The sequence below is a fragment of the Bicyclus anynana genome, chromosome 19 (assembly GCF_947172395.1).
Source record: "Bicyclus anynana chromosome 19, ilBicAnyn1.1, whole genome shotgun sequence".
Taxonomy (NCBI): Eukaryota; Metazoa; Arthropoda; class Insecta; order Lepidoptera; family Nymphalidae; genus Bicyclus; species Bicyclus anynana.
In genome coordinates this window covers 1,030,243-1,056,544 of record NC_069101.1, presented here as the reverse complement: position 1 = coordinate 1,056,544, position 26,302 = coordinate 1,030,243, and the positions used below count along the sequence as shown (strand labels likewise).

The 26,302-nt window shown below is 37.8% G+C and overlaps 1 protein-coding gene across 3 annotated transcripts in view; it reads right to left on the bottom strand.

Moving 5' to 3' along the window:
* Window positions 1–847: 847 nt before the first annotated feature.
* Window positions 848–26,302, bottom strand: part of LOC112053078 (uncharacterized) — a 44,169-nt gene continuing 18,714 nt past the window's right edge. For 2 of the 3 annotated variants that reach the window (XM_052887410.1, XM_052887411.1), the window contains 8 exons: window positions 12,086–12,265; window positions 9,147–9,307; window positions 8,437–8,539; window positions 7,117–7,305; window positions 6,086–6,253; window positions 5,422–5,549; window positions 3,856–4,050; window positions 848–2,883 (listed from right to left, as the gene is read on the bottom strand). In XM_052887410.1, coding sequence (XP_052743370.1) covers window positions 2,677–2,883; window positions 3,856–4,050; window positions 5,422–5,549; window positions 6,086–6,253; window positions 7,117–7,305; window positions 8,437–8,539; window positions 9,147–9,307; window positions 12,086–12,265 — 1,331 coding nt within the window. In that variant the 3' untranslated portion in view covers window positions 848–2,676. The remainder of the gene's footprint in view (window positions 2,884–3,855; window positions 4,051–5,421; window positions 5,550–6,085; window positions 6,254–7,116; window positions 7,306–8,436; window positions 8,540–9,146; window positions 9,308–12,085; window positions 12,266–26,302) is intronic. The other variant, XM_052887412.1, reaches the window with a different exon arrangement.

The following is a 26,302-nucleotide window of genomic DNA, read 5'->3' as shown; positions in this document are numbered from 1 at the left end:
AAATATTTCAGTGTTAGATAGCTCATTTAGCGAGAAAGGCTATAGGCTATATTTTATCCCTTTATTCCTACGGGAACGGGAACCACGGGGGTGAAACCGCGCGGCATCTACTAGTTTTAAATAAGTTTGTAAAATGGTGGTAAACAAAAAGAAACCTTGGCTGAATTTGTTGTGGGCTCTTCTCGGACCAAGGCGCTTTGGAATCCTCGTAACTTTAATTTTAAGTTTTCGAATATTATTACCACCATTAGATTAAATTAAATTACGACATAATCTTAAAAAATAAATGAATTTTTGAAAAATAAATGAATTTTGAATTATAGGTCTTTAGATAACTTAATTTTCAACTAAAAAATTAAAAACACATATTAATCATAAAAATATTTAAAGATTTTACTTGCCGTTTTCTGCTTTACACTAATACTAGCGGACGCTTGCGCCTTCGTCCGCCCTTAGGCCTTTTTAATCCGGCCCTATCGCAAAATCTTTTTTTATTCTTTACAAGTTAGTCCTTGACTACACCTCACCTGCTGATGATGCAGTCTAAGATGGAAGTGGGCTCACTTGTTAGAAGGAGGATGACAATCCACACTCCTCTCGGTTTCTACACGACATCGTACCGGAACGCTAAATAGCTTGGCAGTACGTCTTTGCCGGTAGAGTGGTAACTAGCCACGGCCGAAGCCTCCCACCGGAAAAAATACTTGTAAAAAAGCCGTCCTTGTAAATATAGACTACCTCCCTGCCAAATTTCGTCTTTGTACATCAAGCGGTTTTCGAGATTTCGTGATGAATGACCTCGCATTTATATACATAAGATATATATATATATGGTAAATAAAGAACATTATTTAAAAAAGTAGATTTATTATCAACACGTATATTACAAACAAATATTTATTTACTTAATAAATTATTTAAATTAAATAAATACTTTACACACATTTACATTAATGTTATATCAGCGTTATATAACTCAAATATTGTGTTTTTACATTAGTAGAATATTATTATAATATGTACAAAGACAATCATTAATATTGTCATGTCATTTCTTATTTCTATGGCAAAAGGTAAGATTCAAGAATCGCATTACAAAGCGACGCTTCTATAAATTAAGCTGTTCATAACTCTATGGCAAGCCCAATCTTACCTTTTTGGCAATCGGGTAAATACAAGTGCAGTATTACTGTCCTGTAATGGATGAAGGGTGACTGACATACATTTTGTAGCTGGAAATCAAACAAAGACCTCCTTCTTGTACGCTAAGGAAATATAATATCGACTTTGTCGTACACCAAGAATTCACTTATAAATATAGCAATATGCTAAGCTGGTACCTTTTTCTAGGTTCTGCCACATATCGCAGGGTATTCAGTATTCCTAATTAAATAATTGTAATGTGTGGCATAATGTAACAATATTTTCTTTCTTTCTAAATAGCTACCGCACCAGGAAGATTATTATTACGCCCGAACTGGCTGTAAGTTCGCAGTTAAGGTCTATTGACCTTACACCGCTACAAACATGTTAAGAGTCACAAGGCACTTGGGTGTATCTCAAACACATGCTGATGTTTTCCTGGAGGTTCAATTTTATTTCATCTTATTTCATTTCACGCGAGAGTCCTGCCGGTCGCACTCCATTATTTTTTTCTAACTCAAATTTTAACACCCTTGGGCTACACGTATTAATTTAATACATTACAAAAAATGTGAACATAAGGAATATTCACCCACGCACTTGCTTTGCACAATATCATATTCAATTCATCACTAAATAATTCTGGCTCATCGGTTAATGCGATATGATATTGATGAGCGTTGTGCTTCATATAAGGCTTTCAGCCCTGGTATCCGTATGAATGTCAATTTTACGCTCCAGTATGACAGAAGGTCGAAAGACCTCATACATCTTTTTTTATGCACCATCAGTAAGTTCATAGTAAAGGTCTATCGACCTTATACCGCAGCAAACGATTTAGGAGTCCAGGGCACTTGAGTATATCATTCATCACTAAATAATTGTGGCTAATCGATTAATGCAATATGAGGTTGATGAGCGTTGTGCTTCATATAGGCCTGATATCTCTAGAAATGTCAATTTGACGCTCCAGCACGACATAAGGTCAAAAGACCTCATACATCTTTATTCCCGCACCGTCAGTAAGTTCATAGGAAAGGTCTATCGACCTTATACCGCAGCGACCGTTTTAAAAGTCCAGGGCACTTGAGTGTATCATTCATCACTAAATAATTGTGGCTAATCGGCTAATGCGATATGAGATTGATGAGCGTTGTGCTTCATATAGGCCTGATATCTCTAGAAATGTCAATTCGACGCTCCAGTACGACATGAGGTCGAAAGACCTCATACATCTTTTTTTATGCCCAATCAGTAAGTTCATAGGAAAGGTCTATCGACCGTATACCGCAGCAAACGTTTTAAGAGTCCAAGGCACTTGAGTATATTATTCATCACTAAATAATTCTGGCAAATCGATTAATGCGATATGAGGTTGATGAGCGTTGTGCTTCAAATAGGCCTAGTATCTCTAGAAATGTCAATTTGACGCTCCAGTACGACATGAGGTCGAAAGACCTCATACATCTTTTTTTATGCACCGTCAGTAAGTTCATAGTAAAGGTCTATTGACCGTATACCGCAGCAAACGTTTTAAGAGTCACAGGGCACTTGAGTGTATCTCAAACACATGCCGATGTTCTCCTCGGGGTTCTGCTTGAGGGTGGGGGGTCCGAAGTGCACGGACACGGCGAAGGGAGAGATAGACGTGTCCACGCGACAGTCCTGCGGGCGCACCCCCGGACAGAAGGTGTTGCCGCAGTGGTGGGGGTCGCACACCCCCGGACCGAACAGTTGAGACTGGAAATGGGAGTAAGAACATATAATTAGCATATCTATATCTATACTTATAATAAAACTGGTAGAATTCTATACATTTATTCGCTATTTGAGATTTTACTAATACCATTTGTAACAACAAACGTTACCATAATTTTTTTTCCAATTCTTGTCTGTCTGTCTATCTGTGCGTGTTCTTTTGTTATTCGTGCATCACGCTGAAACTACTGAATGAATTCAAATTAAACTTGGCAAGGTTTAAGACTATAATACGGAGAATGTTATAGGATACTCTTTATTACAAAAATAAAATGAGAAGGGGGGGATAGGGGTTGAAAGTATGGAAAGTTCTTCATTTTTAGAGTTAGAGTTTTAAAAATTTGTTCATAAATCATAAAAAAAATACGAAATACTTCAAAAATTCTTAAAATTCAACCCCTAAAGTGGTGAAATAGGGTCTGAAAGTTTACACTGATTTCGTCCGCTAGTTTATTTATAAAATAGCAGACCGCGTAATTCTAATTTCAGTGGTAATACGCGGATAAGATAATGTAGCTTTCCATTGATGAAAGTACTTTTAAAATCGATTCAATAATTTTTTATACAAACGATTTTACGATAATATTACGAGTATCTTTAACATGACCAATTGTTCCGGTTTTGTGACGGTTTCACCCGCGTGGTTTCCGTTCCCGTAGGAATACGGGGATTAAATCGGCTTCGGCCGTGGCTAGTTACCACCCTACCGGCAAAGACAGTACCGTCAAGCGATTTAGCGCTCCGGTACGATGCAGTGTAGAAACCGAAAGGGGTGTGGATTTTCATCCTCCTCCTAGCAAGTTAGCCCGATTCCATCTTAGACTGCATCATCACTTACCATCAGGTGAGATTGTAGTCAAGGGCTAACTTGTAAAGAATAAAAAATAAAAAAAAAATATTAGTATAGATTATGAACTTGTGCAAAATAATCAATACTTAAAATAACCAACTCACCGACACGAAGTATTCATTCTCGCAGGGTATGGTGACTCTGTCAGTACAGCGCTGTCTCCCAAAGCCGCCGCCAGCGTAGTACCCGTACCCGTAGTACTTGAGCTTCTCCTCACTGTAGTGCTGCATGTACGGCGACCAGCTCCAGAACGCCCGCCCCGCCCTCTGCCCGCCAAACGGCCAGATAAAGCTCCATATCTGCTTATTTACGGGTTAGGGGTTAGCTAGCTACGGGGTACTACAGGGGAAGCTATTATGTCCAAAATATTACCATATATATAACTATGTCTAAGATATTATTGTTAAAAAAATTTAAATATGAAACAAAATAAAATAAGGAGCGATAGGGTTAAACATGGCAGAGTTTAGCTTAAAATACTATTCTCATGTTAATGGGTAGTTGTAAGAGAAATCAATGCTTAAGGCCATTTTCAAGTGCCTAAATATTTAAGGTGATAGAATTGCAAGGAAAATATAGATTAATATACAGGATACTTATAAATAAGATAGAGTCTAAGAAGAATTGGAACCACACATCAATTATGGAATAGATAATCATAGATTAACATCCATCATAATATATTACTTTTAAATTTTTTTAAGCAAAAAGCAAGAGTTTTTAATTTATTATATTGCTTGTATTAGGTATTAGTCATATCGAAAAATTAATTCATAATCACTACTACGCTGATAAAATTATGAAAGAAATGTCATATAAATAAATTAAATTAAATACAATTATCATACTTATTCAAAATGAAATGACATAATTCGATAGTTTTCTAAGTAAGTACTTGTATTAGCCATGTCTTTAAAAATAACCAATATTCCTTTTAATCTTAATTTCCTCTTCAACCATGTTATTAAGACAAATAATATAATTTTTCTATTTCATTTCCCAGAATTTCTTTATCTCATCCCCTGACGCCGTAAGCAAACTGCCAAAAATTTTTGCAGATATTTCTACTATAGTTATTTGCTCCATCCGGTAACTAAACGGGCGACTCATTTTTTAAACGAATGCCATCAGCTTTCTTGGCACTGTTCCAAAAGCTTACTTTATTATAGGAGTACCTAATTACTTTAGAATATTTAAATTACTTTTTGTAAGACTAAGTTTTGTTGCAACATTTATCTTTTGATTCTTGGTCTTCTTCTACAAAGGATCAACGGATGTATAATTCATCATTATCTTCAGTATTAGTCTATATTAATTTCCCAATACAATGCCAGACCTCTTGGCTTATAGAAGATTGGATATTTCTATTGTTTACATTAAAGTCAAGAGCGTATTGTGTTTGTAGCTTGAGTACGATACATGCTAATGAGGAATTTTCTATACGCATTCTGCTGTATCTTTTAAAACTTATCAAGCGTTTAACTTTAAAAGATAAACGTACAGATAGCAGTTAACGTACTGATAAAAGAACTTTATAAGTACTTGGTTCAGCTATTCATTATACAAAATATCAAATAGAGATAAATTATTTTAATGAAAACTGTAACAAAGGCTTTTTATATAATTAATTAAGAATGGCTATAAATAAAAATAATATTTATCATTCTCACCCTCGACATAAAACTGGGCTGCGGAGTAGGAGAGGTATCTTCTATTTGTGGGTCAGATCCCGAGCCCTCCTCATCTTGCTGGGTCTGCTCGTCATCGACTGGCATTACTTGATCCATTTGATCAGTGCCTTTTGAATTAAAATCATCATTATCATTCATCTGTTATACCTACCAATAATTTGAGGTTCTCCTATGATATCCTTCTGAACACTTTTTTATCACTGTTTGATTAAATTAAGTGCTGTGAATAACCAGATAAATTATCCCATAATTGGAAAACGAAAAAAAAAACACAAAAGTTTTGCCGAACTTGTGACATTAGAGGCGAACGTCAGTAATGCTATATTACTGCAAAATATATCTTACGGCCTTTTTCAATAACCTACCCAAGATTACGAATAGATAGCTATCCTCGATTATCAGTAATCTTTACATAGTCAAACATTCTATCAGTAGGTTATTGAAAAACAGATAAGAACAGAAAGATAGATTTTCTTACCTTAAGTAAGCCAAATGGCGGATAGATAGGTTATTGAAAATGTCCGATAATCATTTAATGTTACAACATATTCTAACAGTACACTGTGATACGGTATTAATCACCAAAAAAGAATAAAGTTTAGTTTCCTATTCTTTCAGGTGATAAAGTAAAATGGGAGCTTACTCGAAGTGTCCAAAGAACTATCGCCTCTAGGTCCAATACGAAAAGAGCGGTTATCGCATGGCGTATAGCGAATGGAGCAGAATCCTATGTTTCTTCTGACGCACGCTCTGTACTCCTGCGCAGCAAGGTGGCGTCCATTTGAAGCGTAGTTGAACGTCTTTATGGTACCTGAAATTAAAACATATCATCATCATCATTGTCAACCCATATTCGGCTCACTGCTGAGCTCGAGTCTCCTCTCAGAAGAGAGTCCATCACGCTGGCCCAATGCGGATTGGCAGACTTCGCACACGCAGATATTAAGAAAACTTTCTGGTATGCAGGTTTCCTCACGATTTTTTCCTTCACCGTTTGAGACGTGATATTTAACTTATTAAGAAAACATCTAATATGTTCTCAAGAATATGGTGTTTGGAAGTCCTTACATTAAGCCTATTTTTCAGTGAACGTCTATCGCCTGTTGAATAATTTAAATTTTCATGATTTGGTACCTAGTTACCTTTATCAGTCATATCATTATAAGTATCATATAGATAGTTGATGGAACAAGCATAAAACCCAGATCGACTTCTGTAGAAAACAAATATAAAAAACCATAATTTCTGGCACTACAAAAATAAGCTCTTGAGTTAAATAAGTTAAAAAGTTATCCCTTGACTACAATCTCACCTGATGGTAAGTGATGATGCAATCTAAGATGGAAGCGGGCTAACTTGTTAGGAGGAGGATGAAAATCCACACTCCTTTCGGTTTCTACACGGCATCGTACCGGAACGCTAAATCGCTTGGCGGTACGTCTTTACCGGTAGGGTACTAGCCATGACCGAAGCCTCCCATCAGCCAGACCTGGACCAATCAAGAAAGGTTCCCAAACTATACGTGAAAGCAAACACTGTCGCTGGACAGCATTCTATTCTATACCTTGATTAGAAACGTCGAAGATAAATATTTTGAGCTAGAAAACTGTAAACAACACGTCATGTAAATGCTAATGTTCATAACCCTAGATTGCTCAAGATGGCATCTCTTACCGTTGTTCTCGATGTGAAACTGCAAGCAGTTGTGTGGAGAGGAGTGCGCTAGGGGCATCTGCGCCAGTCGCAGCAGCCACAGCCGGGGCATGTCGCCCCCACGCATGGTGATCACCAGCGGGGTGGGGCGCGCGCGGGGCAGCTCCCCCGCCTCGCGCGTCTCGCCGCCGCTGGGCAGCGTATAGTAGACTGGGGAGAAATGGAAAAACTTCTCACACTGTCCTATTCTTCCGGCCACACACATACGAGTGGCGTGAGAAGTAGCGAGGGAAGGAGGCAGAGACGTCGTTTAGCCACGTTACTCGTCCTGCCGCATTTCATGCTGCTCGTTCTACTCGCTGTACCCAGATTATACATTGTCAGATTTGAGCGCAAGTCATAGGACTAGTTCAAGGGTATATTACCAACCTGACCTTTGGTTTGGTTTAATATGGTTTAACCTTGGTGATTGTGATGTATCTAAAGTTCAAACCCCTTGCCTGAAGGCAGTGCCAAAAATTATTTCAATTGGCACCACCTTTAAACTGATCAGTAGTTAGAACGATGTTATTTTTAGTGTTTTTAATATTTCATTATATCAGATGGTTTTTGCAGTTAAAATTCTGATTCTAAATGTGAATTAGTTTTATAAAAGCTCTTTTCACTGAAAAATTTGTGCAAAAGACAATTGCTCCATTAATTTAGGAAAAGTAGACAAAACATCTTTTTTAAATTAGTTGGACTCCAGTTTCCTAATCGCAGACTGTCTGTGTCTAACTACCCTCCTAACCGCTGACTGAGGTTAAGCACCGAGTGAAAACAACGAACGTAATGTAGGAATGGCAATAAGTAATCTAACAGTTAATGAGGGTACAATGTTTTGTTGAAACCTTAAACGATCCTTTATTAGGCCTATAAAAGTTAGACCGTAAAATAGCTATCCTAGAATAAATGCCTACTATCTGTAATGTTTTATCTACACTGGATTCTGTAGTCTTAAACGGCACGAGAACTCGCTCAGGGCTGCACCAGGCCCTTCGTATTTGTCGTATAACAATGGAAATAAATACTGCGCAGGTGAAACCGTGAAAAGTCTTTTAATCACGTCTACTTCTTTTACTATACTATCTGTGCTCTGGTGTTTCACCCGCGGACATTCCATGCATAGAAATAGCAAAATTGGGTAAAAATCTTTTTGCTTTGCTAGGCTTAAATCTATCTCGACGCGATTTTTTACTATTATTATATCTTTCTCTAATCTCTATACCAATTTTCGTCTAGCCATGATTGAAAGCAAACATCCATAAACAACTCAAATAAGTTTTTGAAAAATATACTTACTATGCTGTCCATGGTTTTGTCCACAGAGTGTGTAGTTGCTGGCTCCTTCCCCGAGCACCATGGCGTCCTCGTCACACTCTCCCGTCAGACGGTTCGGCTGACCCTGCGGATAAGTTACACTCATCAGTAATCGATTTTATTCGATATTATGTCATCCACAACTGAACCGAGCTCATAAACATTCAATCATCTGAGAAATGGCATCTACCTACTGTAGATATCCAAAAAGGGTTGTTAGTAAGCACTTGATGACATTTGTTAAGTAGAATATCAGTTTCGTCGTCAAAGTTAAAATTAGCCTGCAGTTTACGACTCTGTTGCATTGTATCATTGTTAGTCTATTGAGATGCAGTCAAAAGGTAACCGATTTATTTGTGTACGATAGTAATTACACGAAGTCTATTTTTAGCTCTATGTTCTTCTTTATATGTGTAACCAATGTAAAGTAACCCTTGGCTACTATCTCACCTGATGTTAAGTGACGATGCAGTCTAAGGTGGAAGCGGGATTACGAATACTTAGAAGAGATACAAGTTTATTCTTCCTATATTGGTTTCATCGTAAATCGCACGTTGGTACATCTTTGCCGGTAGGGTGTTAACTTGCCACGGCTAATGCCTTCCCCCTACTACCTCTAATTTTATGTCCTCTACATCCACAGCTCGGGCTAGGTGACACGAAGTATGGCAGATCGTTCATACGTTACTCACGATAGTAAAATGCACGAAGTCAATCCTCAGCTGCATGATGCCAGCGTGAGTCTTCTCTATGAGCACGGAGCAGTTCCTCTCGCCCGTCCACAGCTCGGGGAAGCGCGGAGACATGAAATACGTCAGATTGTTCTGCACCACACCTCCGCATGTCACCTCAACTGGAAAACAATCATATATCTTCATACCAATTTTGTTAATGAGAAAGAATTAGGCACGATAATAAACATAGGCTGGCTTATCTTGTTATAAGATCATGTCCATGTGGAATGGTGGCAAGAATTTTTTGATGGAATTCTAAGTGAGACAGGGTTGCAACTTTTTTTACAGAACCTTAAAAATAAACAAACTATTGGTAAACTTGAATCTCTCGGAACACATCCGACTAGTGACATAAGAAAGCTTCGTAGAAGTCATAGATGGTCACATTTAGTCTGAGACGGACTCAATGACCGGATTCCTCCAACCGGTCATCAACCGGTCACACGCAGGTAATTGAAGTAAACTGAATTACTCGGTTTTCACCTCTCTGAGAGTCTTGTTAAATCATTACTTTATATGGCGTCGTTAGAGTAAGTAAGTCATGTGCACTGCTTTATATCACTGTAGCTTGTGGACTAATGGTGACTTGTTCGTCTCTGCTCGGTCCAAGATTCGAGTCCTGGATCAGGAATAAAAAATAGTAATGTTTATGCACTGTTTTAGTAAATTTTACGAAAATCTCGCATATTCGAATATGCGATATAATTGTGAATTGTTTGCTTCATTGTGCTGTGAGTAGATATCAAAATTAACATTGGCTGAAATAACTTTTTCCTGGACAATTTTATAGACTTTTTGTCATCCACACACAATTATCATTAGTTTAAAAATCAATTACTTAATTAATTAACTTAGTAATTAATTCTCACTTTATTTTTTTTAACTTATCCCTTATCACATCAATCGAGTTTTGGATCGAAATTTAGCAAGGGGTCCACCGTAACCATTTAAATTAGAAAGTGGTCTATAAGAAAAAAAAGTTTGGGAGCCTCTGACTTTACGCCATGTTGATTCAGAACGAGATTTATTTTTGTTCTGTGATGCTATCGCTCTCTTAGACTATTTCGCGAATCACTGTAACTTTCTCGCTTACAAATACAAAAGGTATAGGAACCGAATCGCAAACTTTTCCTGTCTGTAAACAATTTAACCGTGTCAGGCTGCGGCACCTGGCGTGCAGTGAATGCGTAATAAATCTAAGAGTATGCATTGTTATGAGATAATATAAACCGACACTGTTTTCTAAATAGCACTATGGATAACGTGGTTATTTATGGCGTTTGTTGAAAATAATTCACTCATTATTAGACTATTTTAATGCCAGACCTTCCTTCTGATAGAAGAGGTAATATGAAGCTTAGATACGCCACGCTGCACCAATGCGGTTTGATGGGTTAAGGTTATGTTTGACTCTAACTATAATACGGAACCAACGGCTTAAACATGCTCCGAGGCACGGGGCTATAACATCGACTTATCCACTCCTGGCTAAAAAATATTACTGAAATTTTTAAAGAAGAAAGAAATGCTATTTTACTGCTTGACCCAAGAGTCGAATCTAGGCACTCACAGAGAACACAAATCATAGAACAAACGAGGCATTGGGTTACAACAACAAGTATAAAATTGAACTAGTAAAGAAAAATAAGAAAATAAATACTTAATAGATGAAAAGCGAAGACAGAACAACAAACATATGAAAACAGATGTTATTATGACATGCGGATCCCTAAAACGTCTTATCTTATCATTCGACCGAATTGAGAACAAAAGGAGGCGGGTAATTGGATTCACTGTTTGCTGAAGACTGTTTGCTTTGAATGTATATACGTGTAGTATATCAGCAAGTCTGATCGATTGGTCATTATTTATGTAATCATACCAAAACCTAGACTTTGTAGACATCCATTTGTAGATTGTCACGTAAATAAAACCTTTTGTTCAAAATATATTATTATACCAGCAGACCCCGGCTTCACCCGCGTGTTTCCATTCCCGTGTGAATACGTGGATAAGGTTTATCAGACTCAAATAAAGTAGCTATCTATTGACAATAGAATTTTGATAATCGGTTCAGTAAAACCGCAGATTACCACCTACAACCTGTTTATATTATTAGTATAAATTTAGTTCAAGTATATTATCAAACTAAATAAATAGTTATATAATTGTGAAAGTTTCCGATAGATGGATGAAAGTTTGTTACTGATCAAACATATTTCACTGAAAAGTAAGTATTTTAGTAGGAACCTAAAGTTGGGATATAAACAGTGCTTCGGGTATATATGAATGTAAATGATGATAGACTCCGCGCCACGAAAGAAGTCCGCGGCTGAAACTTGAACTAAAATTGACAGCGCCTTACACAATTGACATTAAGACCGCCATTACCAAATGACAATGAGCGCCATTAAGACATTAGCGCCGCGTCTACAGGGACTTGTTTCGTGGCGCGGAGTAGGTAGATATAGTGGACATTATGATGATGATGACTCACACACACAACACACGCCGAGTCCGTGCGCGCAGTCCCCCGCAGCCTGCCCGTCCCTCTGGCGGCAGTCGTAAGGGTTGAGATATTGGTGATGATGACTCACACACACAACACACGCCGAGTCCGTGCGCGCAGTCCCCCGCAGCCTGCCCGTCCCTCTGGCGGCAGTCGTAAGGGTTGAGATATTGGTGATGATGACTCACACACACAACACACGCCGAGTCCGTGCGCGCAGTCCCCCGCAGCCTGCCCGTCCCTCTGGCGGCAGTCGTGAGGGTTGAGATATTGGTGATGATGACTCACACACACAACACACGCCGAGTCCGTGCGCGCAGTCCCCCGCAGCCTGCCCGTCCCTCTGGCGGCAGTCGTAAGGGTTGAGATATTGGTGATGATGACTCACACACACAACACACGCCGAGTCCGTGCGCGCAGTCCCCCGCAGCCTGCCCGTCCCTCTGGCGGCAGTCGTAAGGGTTGAGGCAGATGCCCGCGCGCGCGATGGTGAACCCGGAGGGCTGGCACTCCCTCTCTCCTCCCACCGGGAAGAAGTTGAGCACCTTCCCCAAAGAGAAGATACCTCCTGGAACAAAAAAATAATAATTTAGAAGGAACATTTTCATGCAATTTTGGGATAGGGAAAAGCAACTTATACTAGAATATGTATCTACAGATTATACTAGACTATGAGTCTGTGGTGACCAGACCTTCCTTCATATGTAGAGCCACGCTGCTTCAATTCTGAGAGTGATAGCGTTATTTTGTAAATATCACTATCTGACATTAATGATACGGCTCGGGACCAACAGCTTAACGTACTTTCCGAAGCGTGGAGGTATACTTGCAACTCATCTTTTGAAGTTTTTAATTCATATAATTTTTTATTTTTTTTTATTCTTTACAAGTTAGCTCTACTACTAGACTAGACTAGACTACAATCTCACCTGATGGTAAGTGATGATGCAGTCTAAGATGGAAGCGGGCTAACTTGTTAGGAGGAGAATGAAAATCCACAATCCTTTCGGTTTCTACACGACATCGTACCGGAACGCTAAATCGCTTGGCGGTATGTCTTTGCCGGTAACTAGCCACGGCCGAAGCCTCCCACCAGCCAGACCTGGACTAATTAAGAAAATCTCAATCTGTCCAGCCGGGGATAGAACCCAGGACCTCCGATTTGTAAATCCACCGAGCATACCACTGCGCCACGGAGGCCGTCGAAAATTATTAACAGTTTTTTTTTATGTTTACTATAAATGCCAGCAACACAGTTTCAATAAATAATTAAAAAGCCCCAAACACATATGTTTTTGTGCTTCAAGTAATAATACCTACTCGATCTACTACAAGTACTATCAAGGTGTTATATTTCTGTCTAGATAAAAGATACAATAGTGTAAAAACTACTTTGTATTAAGATTAACCACCAAAGAAATCTAAGCAAATAAGTTATCTTGTACTTCTTGAAGTGGGCGATCGTGAGAGATAGCGACACCTTTATTGCTCTACAGTTGCAGATAAATCGTAATACTGCTCAGTTTAACTTCGTTGCACCACTTCAACGAAGAAAGAAAAGATTTGGTAAGAAGACGACGATTCGTTTTGCACTAAAGTTCACATGCACTAAAGTTTTCGCACTAAAGTTCTTCAAAATCAAAATTCATTTATTTCAAGTAGGCTCAATTTACAAGCACTTTTGACACGTCAGTTGACTATATGTAAAGATTCTACCACCGGTTCGGAAGGCAGGTTCTGCTGAGAAGATACCGGCAAGAAACTCAACAGTTGCTCTTTTGAAATGAAAAAGTCATACAGTACATCATTTACAATTGATAACAATTAATAACAATTCTTATGCACTGTATTATTTACTGTCACCATAACATCAATATAATCAGGGTTTTTGCCAATGTTTTAATGAAAGAGGATTCTCAATTATCTCTGGAGATGAATTCCAAAAATACCTTAACTTAAAATGAGATTTATACTTGAGGATCTATAAATATTTGAAAATTACCTAACACTTTCGTTTAAACCCTTTTCCATAAGAATACGGGGATAACAATAGCCAATAACACACAAATAACGTACTTTTCTATTAGTAATAAAACATTTCAAAATCGGTTCAGTAGATACAGAGATTACCCCCTCCAACTACACAAACCTCTTTATAATAGATAAAAACTTCAGTTTGTGAGAAAAACGACCTCACATATTGTTGTAAAAGTAGCCTGCTAAACCCGGTTTTTCAAATTGATTCACACTTTATTAATATCGAAGTTTAGGAACGTATTACTAAACATACAAGTATAGATTGCTTTCATTACCATTTCTCGACATAGTGGGGTAAATAAACCAACCAGAGAACTTTAACTTTAAATAACTTCAACCTAAAATAAATTACAAAGCTTCCCACACAAGTTTGCAAGGATACAATAATTTTGCAAAACAATCGTAAACATAAACTCTACGTTTACGTTGCACGAGGCACGGCTTCATAAAGAAGTCGAGTAAAAAATCGTAAACTACCTCGCACGGAACTACAGTGTTTCTTGAGGAATTATTAGCGCCTATAGTAGAGAATGGGTTTTTGTAAACTTACAGTGGAATTCATAGACGTTGCGGGGGCACCCCCAGGGGACCATTCACCCGCTGTCGAATTCTCAAACGCATAAAGTTTAAATTCGACACTCAGCGGATGAACGATTTCGGTGCGAGCGGGTGAATTCCACTGTTAGTAAAACTCTTAATTCATTTATTTCAAGTAGGGAGATAGTTTACAAGCACTTTCAAACGTCAGTTTACTATTTGTAAAGACCCTACCACCGATTCGGAAGGTATTTGTGTGAGACTTCGCAAATCGCTAAGTCGGTGGTTCTTCTGCGAATCTCCTCATTTTTGATTCGATCTCACAAAGATACAGTGAAGAGCTGAAGTGGCAATGAGCGGGTCACATAGTTCGAAACGTCGATAGACCAAGGGGTCCCACGCAGTGGCGTGCACTTCATAGATGCATAAACACAATGCATACCCTGAGGATTCATTACGTACCTGTTTTAGAGGAGGATTTTTCCATTCTGTACAATTTGTACCTATAGTGCATACTCTAGTTAAAAGCCTTGTGCACGTTACTGGTCCCACTCCGCACCAAAAAGAGTGGTCGTCCCTTGATCTTACCCGGGGAAGTATCCCTTTTCTAATGTCTAAATATTTACTGCCATATTTCTGCCGCCAATTATTTATTATTATAAAAACACATATGTACGAAAAATACCAAAGTAAATAAATTATTGTCATTTAAAAATAAAGGCTAAAAATTAACGAAACCAGAGCTAAGCTAATACGGTAAGAAAATTAGTTTGCTGTTTAAAATGTTAGGAATTTTCTTTTCCCTCTAAAACTGCGTGGAACATTTTCTTCGCAAAAATAACGTGAAACTTTCTTGTTTATAGTCACACCTTGTTTGCAAGTTGCGAGCGAATTTTCACGGAAAGCAGAGAAAAAGAGAATTGGGGGAGAAATAGTAAACTTTGAAGATAACAAACACAAAGTTTTCTCGTGTATATAAGGTTATATTGCGTCACGTAATATTTAAACAGAGAAATAGATGCTTATAAAAAGCTTCTGATCTGATAGTGCTCGTTAGGCCCGCCAACCCGCATAGAAGCAGCGTGGTGGGTCGAAGCTACATATCACCATTCCTATATCCTATCCTATCCTATCCTTGTAGGAAAGTGGACATGGGACGGCGTACTCTATCATCATTGTTAGGCTATTTTAACGGCCCACTATAGGGCCAGTTCTTCCAGAGGGAGGGCAGGCCATATTTAAAACCATCACGCTTTTCCAATGCGGGTTGACGGGATTAGGGTGACATTTTTTATTTTATTTTTTTATGAGAGAAGGCTCGTGCTCAGCTATAAGCCGAAAATGGATTGTTAATGATGATGATGATGAAGATGATGATGATGATGTATATTTTTATTCATATCCGGGATTAAAGTTTTACTGATAATACTTCCTTACTAAGAGCTTAATATTTCATATCCCGACCCGACCCACGACCTCATCCGAAGCCACATAGGCTAACTACTGGACCAACTAGACAAACTATTAACTATATATTTGCCATATTACCATAAATTTCAAGCACAGCCAAGCTGCTTAGTAGAAGTAAGCATTATTAAGCATGACTACTACCCCACTCATAAATGTCAGCCAACATGGACGATGTCGCATCTGACTTTATTAAATAAAGTAAAATTACCACCTTTGTTCAATGAGTTACTATGTATCTAGAGAAGACACCGCTCGTCACTACTGCGTTCCGTTCAACTGCGGCGATATCGCCGCACTTCATAGTTTCTTGCCAGTGCTGTATGTTGAATGAAGCGCCAAGTATTCATGTGCTTACAGTGTTTTGTTCGCAAGACGCCAATCTATTTAAATAAAAGAGCGTAAACTCATCACTTAATATCGAAAACCGCTTGACTTATGAAATTCGGCAGTGAGGTAGATTACAATATATAGTTAGCGGCAGTGCCGGATAAAGGAAGTATAAGTACGTACAAAGTTGCAAGCGTCCGCTAGTCTATACTAATATTATTTGAATTTGAAGAGTTTGTTTGTTAGATTGAACGCGCTAATCTCAGGAACTACTAGTCCGATTTGAAAAATTTCTTTTAGTGTTAGATAGCCTATTTATCGAGGAAGGCTATAGGCTATATATTATTCCCATATTCCTACGGGAACGGGAACCACGCGGGTGAAACCGCGCGGCGTCAGCTAGTATTATATAAGCGATCTAGCGCTGCACATTTTAATAGTTTTTAGTCTACCATGACTAAAATAATGTTTTAGCGCTGCAGCAAATACTTCAATCACTGTCAAACATCCAGCATCTCTGAACTTCTAGGAAAACGCTGACTGGCGCTGGATTTTGTTTAGAAAAGCTTCTCTAGTACGTAGTACTTCGTAACTCAATGCTTTTGTTACAAATTGCCGTGCCATTATGTGGAAGAAAACTCCGCAAAAAACGGTGCATACGCCGCACCCGCCCCGGGCATTACGGGTGAATATTTTAAAAAAGGCTTGCTAATATAAACTCTGTTTAGCTGCATAAAAGTCTCTAACTTTTTATACTCTTTACTGGATAATATGCTGGAAAATATGCGTAAACTGCATATTGTTCTAAAAAGTTTTTCGCGCTGAGGTTAGACGATGCAAAAGGTTAAAAGTTCAACCCCCCTCAGGATCTATACTTTTTATACCCTTTGTAAACTGCTTTTTCTTGTAAATGTTTACACCCCCGTAGATCCCAGTCTCATAGGAATACTGGTATGAAATAAAGACAATGTTAATCCCTGAAAATATAGTTTTCTATTGGTGAAAAAATTTTTCAAATCGGTCCTGTGTGTTTGAGTCTCAGACCAATTATTGTATAGGACCTGCCTCGCTAGACGTTACTTTTCTGTCTAAGTATATGATCAACGACCTAATGCGATTATAAAAACTGTCTCTTTAGAATCGATGTTAAATAGTTATAATCGTGTTCGTCGGTTAAAGAGCTCCGTAAAAATACCTTTTTGTGTAATTGAATTGTGTAAAAAACGGACAAAAACTTCTAGTTTAGTATAAGATATATACCAAATCTACGCTAGTTTTCCTCAGAAAATGACAGACAATTTTGTTCGTGACTATGAGTGCGATACAGGTCCTTCTATAATTGGTCTGAGGTTTTAGTATTATAGTATCTATACCATGTAAGTTGCTTTTGAGGCCAGCAAAGCCTTAGCAGGATACTAGGTAATCAATAACATTAATTAGTTAAGTCGATAATTTTTATCGAAAGATCTAAGTAACAGTAAAATATGAGCGTAAACTTTAGTAATTATTTGACTGACAAGCGTTAATTCGTCATTTGGTATATATTTCAATGGTTTACCGTTATATGGCACACTTGTAGATCTCCCATTGAATACAATATAATCATCTTTTTCAATCGCAAATATTTTTTAAGTTACCTACTCTACTCACTACTCAGCAAAAAGATGTCCTTTCATAAAGCATCTTGCTATAAGTGCGCGTTTATAATGGACGGGAAATTATTTTTTCTTCAACATTTGATATTACTCGTAAATAATAATGCGTTATTTTTTATTTTTTATATTTATTTTATTTTAGAGCCGTGATAGCCCAGTGGATATGCAGTTTTGAAATTAAATATCACGTGTCTCAAACGGTGAAGGAAAACATCGTGAGGAAACGTGCTCACCAGAATTTTCTTAATCCTCGTGTGTGAAGTCTGCCAATCCGCATTGGACCAGCATGGTGGACTATCGGCCTAACCTCTCTCATTCTGAGAGGAGACTCGAGCTCAGCAGTGAGTCGAATATGGGTTTATATATTAATTATTATTATTTTATTCTGATTGTGTATTTGCTGTACTCACTCTCTTAGACATATGGGACGTCTATTTAAGGATATCTCAAAATTTAAACCCTTAACTTCAAAGGACGTTAGTACCTATACCAAATCACAAAAGTTGCCACAAGCGCCTCCGGTAGCGATTACACGTCTATACGTTTGCTGCAAACGAAAGTTACGCGCTTCATTTGAGAAAATTCATCAAATACATTTTTAACATCTAGATGATAGATGTTAAAAATGTAAAAAAATCCGGAAAAATCTGCCAATTTGTTCTTTTGCAGATTTTTCCGGAATAAAGCTGACAATTCAATTTAAAGCCTCAATAGCTCAAATGTTGTCATACCTACTCCTAATACAGTATTCCCCGACTAGTTGGAGGGGAAAGGAAATATTGGTCATATTAAAAAATAGTTATGGCAAATATTCTTTAAAAAAAAATATTTGGTGCTACAAATAAAAACTGTCTGTGCGATATACAAAATGAATTCAGAGATAAATCAAATTAAATTTTGTTACAAAATATTCAACAGTGTAAACTGGTCCTAAGTTTGCCTAGTTATTTTTGCTAATTCACTGCTTATAGTTAAACCCGGTTATCGTATAGTAAGTAACTACGATAGGATCGAACTCCGGTTAAAGAGTTAATTATTTCGATTGCTCGAGTGCTTTTTTTGCTAACGGTACACGAGAGGCTCTCGAGATCGCGGTGGGAAATCCGTGCTGTCACCAGCAGATTTTAATAGGAAATATAAATATAATTGTGCTTCTATTTTTATGTTAACTAAGCTGTGATTTGTTTTCCATATTGTGACCAGAGTTGGTGAACCTTTTTTAATTAAAAAAAAAAATATGTTAATTTGACGAAATAAAAATGTTTTACCGCTGTGATGAATTTTGTTAAAGGGCGGGTTTAAAAGTACTTGTACTTGGCATTTTATGGGTAAACTTTTGTTTTTACGTAATCTGCTTCAATTGTTTTTGTACAACATTAAGTGCACTTTGAGGCACGGATGGCTGCTACTGACAATAGCTTGAAAAAAAAAAATTTTACAGTTTTCTACAGCCCGGCTGAGGCTTTAAATCCAGGACCGCATGATTCTCGTCCCCACGATTTAACATAAAAACCAATGAAGCAATAAAAGAAAGTTGTAACTTAAGCCTTAGTCATCCCACGCATATAATATACGAGGTATCCTTGTAAGCCCAAAAGTACAATGTATGGACATTTATTGTAACAAATAACTTACTTTTATTTATATTTATTTTATCAATGTCACTTGTTTTTTTAACCGCGATCTTAAAAGCATTCCTTCTTTACAAAAAAAATAAAAAACACAAACAACAGTTTTAGTAATAGATTATTTTTTGACAGCGTTCGCCTGAGAAAGTAAATAGGTACTATACCATAATTGTTTCTACCGTGAATCAGCATTACTGTGTTCTGATATGACGGATAGTTGCCAGTGTGCTACGGACAGTGGGATAGAAACTGACACTGTCGATGTATAAAAACATTGTGACAGAATAGCGCTACTTCCACTTAATTATCGTAGACGACCCGAATAATCCTTACCACTTGGTGTAGTGGCTTGATATACACCGAGATACATAATTTACCTGCAAATCGTATCCAAAAATATTTAGCATTTTGGCAATCGGAAAGTCTTAACGTTAAGACTATAAGTTGTTTGCAGGTCCAAGGTGTCAAAGAGACGTGTTTCCACTACGCCATCACCATTATGTCAGCCAATGGCATCCGTCCACATAGGCCTTTTGTAGGGACTTCCAAACATCACAACTTTGAGCTACCTGCATCCAGCAAATGCTCTCGCTTTGAGAGACTCGCTTGATGTCGTCAGTCCAACTGGTGAGAGGTCGACCAACACTGCGCTTTCTGGTGCGAGGCCGCCTTTTCAGCACCTTGGGGCCCCAATGTCCATCGGCTCTTCGAACTGTGTGCCTCGCCTATTGCCACTTCTGGCAGGTTTTAGGGCCATGGCGTTTGAAAATCCCAGCAGTAAGCCTATTTCCAGCTGACATTATGATGAATTTGTAAAATCCTTACATTGTTCTAACATTTTTATAACATAGCTGGATAAGTAGGCCATATAAAAGAAAATCAACGAAATTGACACACAACGCAATAAATATCTCCATGTATGTAGGTTAGGACGAGCAAGAAAAAACACAAACAAAATTGTTGACAGCATCAATTTATCAAAAAACTTTATTTCCAGGAAAGTCGCATCATGTTTGGTAATGCTTGGGCGAAAGTGGACGTTGTGCATCATAAATTATATTTACGGAGAAAAAATTGGGAAAAAATGATTATAAAGGTTGGGTTCAGTGTCACAATACGTTATGCTTAAGTCACCCGCGTGACAGCCGTGACACAGCACTGTGACAGTTCTATTTGCGATGATATAAGAATAAGAATGACAATAAGAATTGTTTATTTGAAAAAACTCAGTACACAAATTACATTGACGTCCTGAACCTTAAACTAGGTACATATGCATAATGATGTAATTAACATAAAATAAAATAATCTTAAAATACAATACTTAAAACATTAAATTTTGTGTTAAGTGCAAGTGTGTCTGTGTGTGTGTGCGTGAGAGTGTGTGTTTAAACTATATACCCAAACTGTTTGCGGCACCTGCAAATTAAAAATGCTTTTAATATAGTAATAGCTCTGCGGTTAGTCAGTGAGAAGTTGGATATGGTATTTTTTGTCGTTTTGGAGAGAATTACTTGCTTATTCCTGTCACAAAACAAAATATTTGTTTTTCTATAGAGTATATTTAAAATCACTTTTTTGTACACCATTATTTTATTATTATTTCATATCAATTAGCCCTTGACTACAATCTTACCTTATGGTAAGTGATGATGCAATCTAAGATGGAAGCGGGCTAACTTGTTAGGAGGAGGATGAAAATCCACACCCCTTTCGGTTTACACGACATCGTACCGAAACGCTAAATTGCTTGGCAGTAGGGACATCTTTGCCGGCAAGGTGGCCGAACTATAACAAAGTGGTCCGTTCTGTTTATCCTTTTGAGGTCGGAAGTACTACCCTAAAAATAGAATAATTCAACGGGCATCAGAAATCTCTACCGCTTCACTTTCACCGCTACAGCTGTTACAGACGGACAAAATAAACGAAACAATGATCACGACCGCTACCACTCGCGATAGTATTTGGTCAGATGATTGTGCTATTTGTTTGACTCTTCGTTTTTCCTTATTCACTTAATAAAACACTCTAGAATTGAACTTTCTTAATTTCTGTAACTCTATGATAAGAGCCATGATAGCCCAGTGGATATGACCTCTGCCTCCGATTCCGGAGGGTGTCAAGAATTCAGTCTTGTGCATTTTAAGAAATTTAAATATCACGTGTCTCAAACGGTGAAGGAAAAACATCGTGAGGAAACCTGCATACCTGAGGATGTTCTTAGTTCTCTGCGTGTGTGAAGTCTGCCAATCCGCATTTGGCCAGCGTGGTAGACTATTAGCCTAACCCCTCTCATTCTGAGAGAAGACTCGAGCTCAGCAGAGAGCCGAATATGGGAACCATTTCGAATGGTTACCGATGAAATTCCGAATGGATAGTTACAAACAGTTGTCCAGGGCGCCAAACAAATTACTAGCTGTTAATATGGTTAGAGACGGCCCTGGACATTTCCTTCATAATGCTGGTGGCAAATTTGCTGGTTCCGTCCACCATTAATACCTATACCTACAGCATAAAAACAATGACTCCGAACAATAAAACTCATGTAAAAATAGTACCGATTTAATGTAAGTAGAACATAGCTATCCATATTCATAAGTAATAATAACAACGCATATAGACAAGCTTAATGTGTCCGTGGCGTGTACAATTTAAATTTAAATTCTGTTATAATTTGATTACTTATATTTACGAGTGTGTTTCCGCAAAAGAAAGGGAGTACTTTGATTTAGTAGACATGTGTAACTTTTACTACTAAGGACTTATAATACCTGTCCAATACTAGTATAATGTAATAAGAAAAATTATGTTTTAATTATGTTTCAATAAAGGATCGGATTCGGAACTATTTATATCTGATATAAAACAACCGCGATCCAAACTCTTTTTTTTTGAGATGCTGGATATCGAACCCAGTACCTCTCTGATGAATCTGATGAGTGTCTCTGATGAGTGCTGGGTATCGAACCCAGAACATCTCTACAGCACTACAAACTTCACTAGAGAGGTGTCTAAAATCCTATAATCGTGCTTACCTATGGTACTAGCCTCAATTTATAGAGCTAGACAAACTTTTATAAACAGAGAAAAATTTGGTTATCACCGACTATTAATGGTAATGCAGTACATCATTTACGTGTTAGAGCATTTATATATATAAAAACTAGTTTTAAAAATATATCGTTAACATTTAACAATATATTTTAACAATTTAATTCAATCAAAAAACAAATATAATGCGATTATCAAACCATTAATAATACGGAACTCCAAACATTTTTAGCACACTACGCGAATGTAAAAAAATATTGGTTTATAATTGACAGTTTAATTATAGTATACGAGTACCCATGACCGTGTTGATTAATGATAACCATCTATGGTAAAATCTATTGTAAAAAATTGTTTGTCGAAGCTCACTCATCAAAAGAACATGACGGAGAATTATTAGTTAAGACAGTTTCCTCTTGATATTACACTCTATTAAATGAGTCCACCGATTGTGGCTTTAGATCAAGAGCCTTGGGTCCAAATCGTCCATCTAAGAAATTCTCAATAGTACAATTGATATTTTTTCATTTACTTATTTGTTCTTTTTTTAATCTTAATCTGCCCGCTGCGGGACATTGGGAACCTCCTCACAATACTTTTTTTTATTCTTTACAAGTTAGCCCTTGACTACAAACAATATGATGGCAATTGATGATGTAATCTAAGATAGAAGCGTGCTAACTTGTTAGGAGAAGAATAAAAATCCACACCCTTTTCGATTTCTACACATCGTACCGGTACTTACTCGCTTGGCGGTACGTCTTTGTCGGTAGAGTGAAAACTAGCCACTGCCGAAGCCTCCCATCATGACGAATTACTGCCTTCTGTAACCGACCCTGGATCAACCCAACCCTGGAACAGTTAGGCGAAAACTTCTTAAGGTGTTGGTCAAAGCTTTTCGCTGTAAGACCGTTGAAACAACTATCGCAATAATAATAGTTGACTGAATTGATTATTATTAAAACAAACTATGTTGTTAATACATGATTATTCATAGAATGACGAAATACTTTCACGTAAAACATGACGAAGGCATGGCTTCCGATCATGAGACCGTGAAACAGAAAGTAAGTGGGTTAATTGTTATAGTTACAGTGCCTACACTTTTACTAGTTCAGTTTTTATCACAGCCATTGACCATAACTGGGCTATTATCTGTTCTGTTATATATCGTCTTCTAAGACCATAGCGCCTGTATACTACATCCTTACTCGACGTACTATTTACCAACATTAAAAACTAAAAATTAATATTAAAAACACGTGTCATTTTATAACTTATTTATTTCAAATTATTATGTCTGTTTATAAAATTTTATTTAGAATGTAGATATTAACTATATGTAATTGTTCTAAGCTTATTAATTAAATTTATTTTCATTAATTTAAAAACAAGTTATTTATAATTAATTATTAGGTGTGAAATGACTAGCGATTTATACCTTAATTTTCAATTTGTTTTTTGATAAACAGTACACACCGAGTCCCCACTATAGCTATGATTAATTAATAAAGAAATGCTTAGACGACATACGACTTGCTGGAGTGGGTTGATAATGGTTTACAACAGAGAAGTCCTGGGTTCGATTCTCGGGTTAATTTAAGACGCGACGGCCTCCGTGGCGCAGTGGTGTGCGCGGTAGATTTACATGACAGAGGTTCTGTGTTCGATATCCGGCTGGGCCGATTGAGGTTTTCTTTATTTGTCCAGGTCTGGCTGGTGGGAGGCTTCAGCCGTGACTGTTACCACCCTACCGACAAAGACGTACCGCCAAGCGATTGAACGTTCCAGTACGATGTCGTGTAGAAACTGAAACAGGTGTGAATTTTAATCCTCCTCCTAACAAGTTAGCCTGCTTCCATCTTAGATTAGGTACATCATCACTTACCATCAGGTGAGATTGTAATCAATGGCTAACTTGGAAAGAATAAAAAAAAAGATTTTGATGTGTGGTCTGATAGTAAGTTTTAGCCGCTATTTACCATATCATCGGGAAAACCATATCTACCACAAAGAAATTATGCGTTCCGGTACGAAGTCATGTAGAAAAAATCTCCGGTAAGCCTAGCATGCGACCACCGACTTAACTAGCGACGAGAAATAGACGAAATTTCGACTGATGGCGGCGGAGTTCTAATATCATATTTTTCGTCCCAATATCTCGTTGGTCGCATGTTAAGCCTGATTTATATCAAATCTGCAGGAGTATAGGTAAATAAGACACTCCTTCTAAATAAGTACCTGACCATGCGTATAAGAAGCTAGCCTAGCTGTCGCCCGCAACTTCGTGTGCCTTTCGACCTTAATCTGGCCCCCTTGCAAAATCCGTTCATAGCGGACGTCTACTAAATGTTAACTACCTCCCTGCTAAATTTCATCTTTATACGTCAAGTGGTTTTCGAGATTTCGTGATGAAGTGACCTTTCGCATTTATATGTTAAGATGAAGATGCAAAATGTTTGGTATTAATTGGTTTTTTTTTTATTGGGCCATCCGATGTTGCACTAAGATACAACAAAATGACGTCATCGCTTTTAATTGATCACGACATCTCATTCATAAGCCTCACGCAACATTAAAATTCCTGCTTTATTATCAAGATCGCAATTCCAGAGAGAGTAAAACTAAGTATAAAACATTTTCAACCATATTAACAACACAATAGGATTCTTTATTGTTTGTAATCAGTGTATTGTGTGAAAATTAATCACACGAAAGTGATGAGTTGAATAATTACACGTGTAATAAATTATTAGCTGCCGTTTCCAATTATATTTGAAGAATTAATCAATTCGGAATTCCATAAAAGTGTTGCATAAATCATTCGTGAAATTAAAAACTGAGCCTATAGCCGTCATAGGACGAAAGCCTGCGGTACCCATATATTTTTTTTTTTATAAAACACTACCAAAACCTAGCGTTCTCACCCGCTTAGCTCCCGTGTAAGACATTATTAACAAGCCATATTCCTCCCCCCCCCCCTAACCTCTGTGTGAATTCTTTTTTTTTTATTGTTTACAAGTTAGCCCAATCTCACCTGATGGTAAGTGATGATGTAGTCTTGGATGGAAGCGGGCTAACTTGTAAGGAAGAGGATGAAAATCCACACCCCTTTCGGTTTCTACACGGCATCGTACGGGAACTCTAAATCGCTTGGCGGTACGTCTTTGCCGGTAGGGTGGTAACTAACCACGTCCGAGGCCTCCCACCAGCCAGACCTGGACCAATTAAGAAAATCTCAATCTGCCCAGCCGGGGATCGAACCCAGGACCTCCGTTTTGTAGGGCAGGGGTCGTAGCTACCGCTGTATCAGCCGTATCTGCAATGATATGGGGCCTCCGGACTTCAGACTTTTCTTATTTTTTGCTTTCACACGGGGGCCCCTTACGTAAAAAATAGTAAAATGTAATCCAGAATCTCACTTAATCTGGTGCTTCCCAGAAAAAAATCATAAAACTTATAAAAAAAATAAAAATACGCATTTTTTCCGCGTGTTTAACCCAAATGCACCTAAAAGTTGGAATCATCACACATAACATTTTTATTTTAAGCGAGCATTTTTTTGTGAGATGTTATTACCCTTCATTTTAGGGCCCCCAACTAATTTTAATACAGGGCCCCCCTCCAAAGCAGGCTATGCCACTGGCTGAAGGTCGTGTCCACACTGCAGTTGCGTTGTTTACAATTCCCCTTCAAACAGGTCGGTCCTCGGCTTTTCTAATAGCTGTTGTTACAGGGAGACCAGTGAGTAACTTAACCTGGTCAGACCAGCGGGTAGGTGATTGGCAGCGTGGTTGTTTCCCCTCCACCTTGTCCATCAATTATCCAGGTTATCGGGAAGGGACGGGCTATATGACCAAAGTAACCCTTAATCATCTGGTTACATACAGTCGAAAGTCC